Genomic DNA, 6,761 nt, shown 5'->3' on the forward strand with positions numbered 1-6,761 from the left:
TTGTTGTTAGTATGTTTTATTTCATTTGTAAAAAAAAGCGTTTAAAAAAATAAAACATGAAAATGTCAGTTTTAAAATACAAAATGTTTTGTCCAAATCTACTTTTGACACCTTACCTGATGTAGAAATTATACAAAAAATATGAAAATTATTCTTTTTCCCATTGAAAAAAATTGCCAACATTTCAATACCTTTAAAAAACCTAGTACTAGTAGTATCTGAATTCTTATAAGTGAAACTCCCCTGAACCAATTTTGTGTTCTTAAAAATGGGACATAAAATTTTGAACTTATCTTAGTGGCCACTCACATATTGACTAATTTGAATGTAATCTAAATAATACAGTACTACAATACAAGTATCTAAAAATTAGTTGGTCACTTTGTTAGTTAAGTTAGTTCTCCTCAACAAAACTGACTTCTTCTTCTATAGTAGTCTCAAGAATAGTATCATCTAAACAAAATGACGTGTCAGTCTTGTCTTCTTCAATCTTATTGCCTTCATTCTCGTTGTCTTCATTCTTATCCTTTCTGTTTTCATCATCACTTTTTGATAGTAAACCATGCCATTTATCAGACGAAGCTGGATCAAAAGATTCTTCTCTAATGGGGTAAGTTGGTACTTCAATATCATCAAAAACTGAATTCAATGTCTGTAAAACTTTCAATGCATCGCTATCTGTCCAAGTGTCTACCCACTGTCTCACATCCTCAATGGTAAAAATCTTTTCAACGTTGCTTAAAATTTGCTGGATTTGATACTCTCCAAACTGAAAATATGTATTGGGAATCATGACAGGTGTCTTGTTATAGACTGTCCCTTTGAAGGAACTCCTCAAATCAACCTCAATCTTGGATTTTAATTCATTACCAACTCTATTCCTTCTCCTAGCATCATCGTAAACTTTGTTGAGCTCTTCAATGATATCATGGGGTCGATCACAATCACAAAACCGCAAACAAACATCATAGCACAGACATCCCTTAAATTGTGTGTTATCTTCGATACTAAAACATTCCATAAGACATTTACGACGACATTTATTCACATTAAACACAAATTTAGACATTTCCTCCTGAATCTTTGAACACAAAAGACGATTATAAAAAAGAACACAATTACTGACACAACCATCACGACCTGCTCGTCCACACTCTTGTAGGTAAGTCTCAACCGTTCTAGGTGGGCCAAAATGTAGAACTAGGTTTACGTTTTTGCAATCAATGCCCATCCCAAATGCGTTCGTACAAACTAAAATTTTGATATTTCCATTTGGATTTGTCATGTCTTTGATAATGTGTTCTTTAACTTCATCAGAGGTGATACGAATAAACATTTCAACTACTCTCTCTCTCACATTATAGTCCCCATTTTTAAAGATTTTCTCCTCCAAATAAGATTCAAATTTACTGAAAATGCTTGATGCCTGTATTTTTGTCTGTGTGATTATCATGATTCTCTTTTCAATCTTCCCCTCCAATAAGAGCTCTGCATATTGGTCAAAGATTTCTAGTGGATTACCACCAAGAAAAACAGTCTTAAAAATTAAGTTTTCTTTAATGGGAGAAATGGTTATTGTGTGCAGTTTTGTTGGGTCAACTTCTAACGACATAATAATTTTTGCTTTTGTAGAAGGTGTCATTGTAGCAGATAGAATGATGTATTGAAAGTCGGTAAGTAGTGCATTAAGTTCATTCAATTTGGAATACCAAATGCGGAAGGGAACGTTTGAATTCTGCGAAGCATATCCCCTATGGTAAACATAATTTTATAAAGTTTCAGTCACATAAAGAAATATCGTTAAAAAAGATACTGGCTAGCATCTGGCAGCTTTGATCATTAAAGAGTAAAATGAATTATTCCAAAATAAACTGCATCTTTTTTGAATAATTCTGATATACTGAGAAATGCTTTCAAAAAAAATTCTAGATCGATACACAAATATTCAATTTGAAAAAGTTGATTACTGAGATTTACAGATAAAAAATGTTCTTCAAGACTTCAAAAAGGGTAAACTGCATCAATGAAAGGGAAGTTTTCACTGTATCAAAAAGAGGCAAATAGATACCGTGAGAGTGGGTAACTTGCATCAGTGGAGGCTAACATGCATAGCCCTCAAATGAATGACCTGGCTGGTCATTAAAATACAAAGTTAAATCAAAACAAAAATGGTAGAGTAGAGCTGCGAGCAGAGCTGCGTAGTTGTATTATCACTCCACTTATGCAAGTTACCCAATCTCACGGTATCTAGTAAACACATTATATTTATCTTCTAGGTTTATATTCAAATTACAGTTTCCCTCCATTGATACACAAGCATGAAGTTAAACACCCTTATTATTCTGTTTAGCTATAAGAAAAAACAACAAGGCATAACCCTACCAGCTTGTGATACAATGAGCTTCATCAATAGCAACTCCCACGCAGTGTTTTCTAAACTCGTCAGAGGTAATCAGATTCCGTAGCTTCTTTTGAGCTAGGCTTTCCGGTGACACAAAAACAAACGTTGGGATAATGGATTCATCAGTTGTGTCTATGATGCTATCAAAGTTACTTTGTTCTGTCAAGTGAACAGCCTTCAACCCTTTGGCAGTGAGAGAGTTAACTTGGTCTTTCATCAGAGCAATCAATGGACTGACAACTAACAGCACACTAATACCATAAGGCCTGTTTGATAGGCTATCCACAAGATAGGGCAAAATTTGAAAACAAAAGCTCTTCCCACGACCAGTGGGGGTGTTAACAATTACATGTTTCCTTTCCAAAAAAGCTTTAACAGCTTCTCGTTGAAAGTCATAGACTTCCTCAATGTTAAAAAAGATTTTTGATACCTCCTTTAAATGCTTATCGAAGTTTTCTGAAAACTTTTCTATGTTTCTTGATGCTTCTCTGACAGCCATTTTGTTTGTTTTGATTTTGATCAGAAAACTTCACGGCATTTCACAAAAAAACGCAAAACTCTCCGCCGCGCCTGGTTTGAGAAATCTCAAACCAGAAAAAACAATGACAACAGACCCTCTACGGGAATGAATTTTGAAATTAGCCGTAGAATCGGGTTTGTGTACAGACAATGCTTCACCTTACACCTTTACTTTACAAAATGGAGAAAGTTTTACAATTAACCAAGAAAAATGTCAAAATTTCTGAGAGATGGATTTTTGCATACTATAATGTGTAAAAATCCTGAAAAAAGGAAGAAAAGTTTAGTACAGACCTTTTGCTATTCGCAATGTCATGTCTGAATGAATAAAAAACTCAAGCAGACTTATGATAATATTTAAAATCCACTTTAACTAATTATACATTAGTGAGTTAATAATGTTTTAATGTTAGAGTTTTTATTAATTATTTAATATGAAATCGTAAATAGCAAAAGGTCTATTTCCAAAATATAATTTTTTTTAAAATAAGGCTCGACAAATACAGGAAGGCCTTCTGAAGAATATTGGTCATTCCTGGTCAGCAAGTCAGTAACAGTATATAATAAAATTAAATCTCTAAAAATCTAGGATCAGAAGGTCAAGATCTAAAAAATTTGTAACATTTTACATAAAGCACCAGACTTTTTCCTTTTTATTGATGAATGATATTTGTGCCATTTCCATTGTGATATTTTGAATTCATTTAAGTTTTGGGATGAATTTACAAATACATTAATTTTCAACTTGTTCAGACTTGTTCTATTTTGAAAAAAAGAGGGTAGGTTGGGCCTGTAGAACAATTAATTTGGTCTCATCTAATGCCAAAAAGAAAAAAACTTTCAAACCAGGGAAACAATTTCATTTTTCCAAAAGAATGCAAAAAAGGAAAATTCATGACAAAAGTATTACAGTAAACCACATTTTAAACGCATGCGAAGGAAAGGTCATTATTCACGTCAAAAGTCTTCCAAGTTTTAAACGCACGTTGAAAGAAATCTCCAAATTTATGACAAAAGTTTTCCCCATTTTAAACGTATGCGAAGGAAAAGTTCATAGTTCATGACAAAAGTTTTCCCCATTTTAAATGCATGCGAAGGAAAAGTTAATAGTTCACGACAAAAGTTTTCCCCATTTTAAACACATGCGAAGGGACAGTTCATAGTTCACGACAAAAGTTTTCCCCATTTTAATTGGATGCAAAAAGTTATTAGTTTACAACAAAAGTTTTCCCCATTTTAAACGCATGCAAAAAGTTAATAGTTCACGACAAAAGTTTTCCCCATTTTAAACGCATGTAGAGGAAAAGTTAATAGTTCACGACAAAAGTTTTCCACGTTTTAATAGCATGTTGAAGAAAATCTCCAAATTCATGGCAAAAGTATTCCACATTTGGAACGCATGCAAAGGAAAGTCCATAATTCACGACAAAAGTTTTCCACACAGGGTTCCCAGCACTTAAGAGAAATATTTTTCCCTGACTTTTTCCAAAAAAAAGTCCTTTTTCATTGACTTTTAGATTGACCAAGGTGCCTTTTTCCCTGACCAGAGTAGAATATTGGGCCTTTTTCCCTGACCGTTCGCCCCAACAGTATTTTGAAAAACACCATATTGAGATAAAAAAAATAAAACTTAACACAATTTCAATACATATATTTTTTAAAAAGCTAGTCTACTAAAACCCCACTAAAACCAGGATACAAAAGGGGTACCGTCGTATGTAAAGATGAACGTGCTATCATTTGAATGAAAACTTTCCTCTTTCTAAAAAGATTTTCTTCAATATGCATCATTGCTGATAATCCTTTCTTCATTCCAAGATAATAAACATTACTTTTGTCAATTTACATTCATTTTAAGAAAATAGCTCCTAATTTGGTCACTCATTTTATTCACAACTCATTATAAATATTATTAGACACGTGCAATTTATATCATCATGTAGCAAATTTCAAAACTAGGATGAATGGGAAAACATTTTAGGTTTGCTAGATTCAAAAACTTTATCTTATAGGCTCTACCTATACACAGACCGAAAAAACTATATCCTGTAATATCAAAACTAAAACCATATCATACAGCTATATGAGCTAAAAATATAATCCAACAGTTGAATTTCCAACTTAAAAAGTGAATAATAACGTTTAAGAGCCATTTTTTTTAAAAATCTTCAGAATAAAGAAAGTGTGATACCTCACCCTCTTAGATTTTAATGAAATTTTGACCAAATGATCCATCACACAAGAAAATAAGACCATGAAAATTTCACCTTGATATCTCAAGTAGTTTTGAAGATACAGAGTCTCAAAGATAGGCTACTAAGCGGAAATTGACCCCTAAAAATCATGAACTCTGGTGGGGAGCAGATTTTGAAAGCCAATGAATTTTTATTCAAGTACATTAGAAAGCTGATTTACAGTGGATTTCAAGAACTTTTTGTAGGGAATCAGAAAAAATCAAATTGAGTCTCCAAAATTTTCCCCGAAAATCTCTAGCACCTCCTGTAGAGGGCTTCAAACTTTGTGTAATCTTGGTTTGGAAGCACTTTTAGCTGTCTGCTGATGGTCCTTGGAGACTTTTTTGAAGCAAACTTTTGACCTGGAGTGGTTTACTGGTGGGTTTTGGCCACAAAAATAACATTTTCAGGATTTCTATTTTTGCGTAACCGTCAAAAATGGCCGAAAAAATTGCTATTTTGGCTGATCTGGAGCAAAATTCAAGATGGCGTATCTTTTGAACCCCCTACAAATTTTTTTGAAACTTTCAGTAATGCTTCCTTAGTAGGTCTAGTTTATAACCTCAAAAAATCTCAGTGGGCCTGAAGTCTCTTAAAGATATGATCAATTGAAAATTTGCTTAACTTCGTTGTTTTTTCCCTCCTAAAATGCTAAATCAGGCCCACTTAAGGGCTCTAAAGGTAAATTTTTGTCAAAATATTGGTTGATCTTCTCTAGCCAACTAATCATTGGCATTAAGGGAACAACTGTAAAAAAATTCAGGTCATTTCCATTAACAGATGACATTTTATGACTGTTTCTTTATTTTTAAGTATAGAATATGTAAAAAAATGAGACTGACATCTGGCCTTTCCTACCATTCCAGGGCCTTATTTTCAGGAAAAGCCTCAACCTTTCACAGTTTGGTGAATATTATTCTTAAATATAAGCAGGTTACTTCAACTAAATGGGTTTAACAGTACTTAATTCCTATTCAAAAACTTTTTAGACTCATTCAGAAATCCTACTTTGACAATAATTTGCGCTTTACCGCAAAATTTCTAAGTCCAAGTGTCGTGATTAACTTTAGACTGTCCAATATCTCTATATTTGTGTACACTGACAGCCTTACTTGTTGATTCTTAAATAACTAAGCAACATTACTAGGGTGATATTTTATGAGATACTGCAAACAATGATGTTTAAATCTTCTGGACAAGAAATATTGGACAGTCTAAAGTTAATCACGACACTTGGACATAGAAATTTTGCGGTAAAGCGCAAATTATTGTCAAAGTAGGATTTCTGAATGAGTCTAAAAAGTTTTTGAATAGGAATTAAGTACTGTTAAACCCATTTAGTTGAAGTAACCTGCTTATTTTTAGGAATAATATTTACCAAACTGTGAAAGGTTGAGGCTTTTCCTGAAAATATAGGCCCTGGAATGGTAGGAAAGGCCAGATATCAGTCCCATTTTTTTACATATTCTATACTTAAAAATAAAGAAACAGTCATAAAATGTCATCTGTTAATGGAAATGACCTGAATTTTTTTACAGTTGTTCCCTTAATGCCAATGATTAGTTGGCTAGAGAAGATCAACCAATATTTTGAAAAATTTACCTTTA

At 33.0% G+C, this 6,761-nt stretch overlaps 1 protein-coding gene across 1 annotated transcript; it reads right to left on the reverse strand.

The window, feature by feature from the left end:
• Positions 1–394: 394 nt before the first annotated feature.
• On the reverse strand, positions 395–2,900 carry LOC136810562 (probable ATP-dependent DNA helicase RecS). Its single transcript, XM_067067125.1, has 2 exons — positions 2,383–2,900; positions 395–1,751 (listed from the first exon to the last, which is right to left on the reverse strand). Exons 1-2 carry the CDS (start codon positions 2,898–2,900, stop codon positions 395–397), a joined length of 1,875 nt encoding a protein of 624 aa, XP_066923226.1.
• Between the last annotated feature and the right edge of the window lie 3,861 nt (positions 2,901–6,761).

This window comes from Clytia hemisphaerica, unplaced genomic scaffold, assembly GCF_902728285.1.
Source record: "Clytia hemisphaerica strain Z4C2 unplaced genomic scaffold, Clytia hemisphaerica genome assembly, whole genome shotgun sequence".
Taxonomy (NCBI): Eukaryota; Metazoa; Cnidaria; class Hydrozoa; order Leptothecata; family Clytiidae; genus Clytia; species Clytia hemisphaerica.

Bases quoted from the DNA above. Each gene is read 5' to 3' on its own strand.
- LOC136810562 (XM_067067125.1), bottom strand. From the start codon at position 2,900: ATGGCTGTCAGAGAAGCATCAAGAAACATAGAAAAGTTTTCAGAAAAC. The intron at 1,752-2,382 runs GTAGGGTTATGC...TGTTTACCATAG, and splicing joins GCTCATTGTATCACAAGCTG to GGGATATGCTTCGCAGAATT.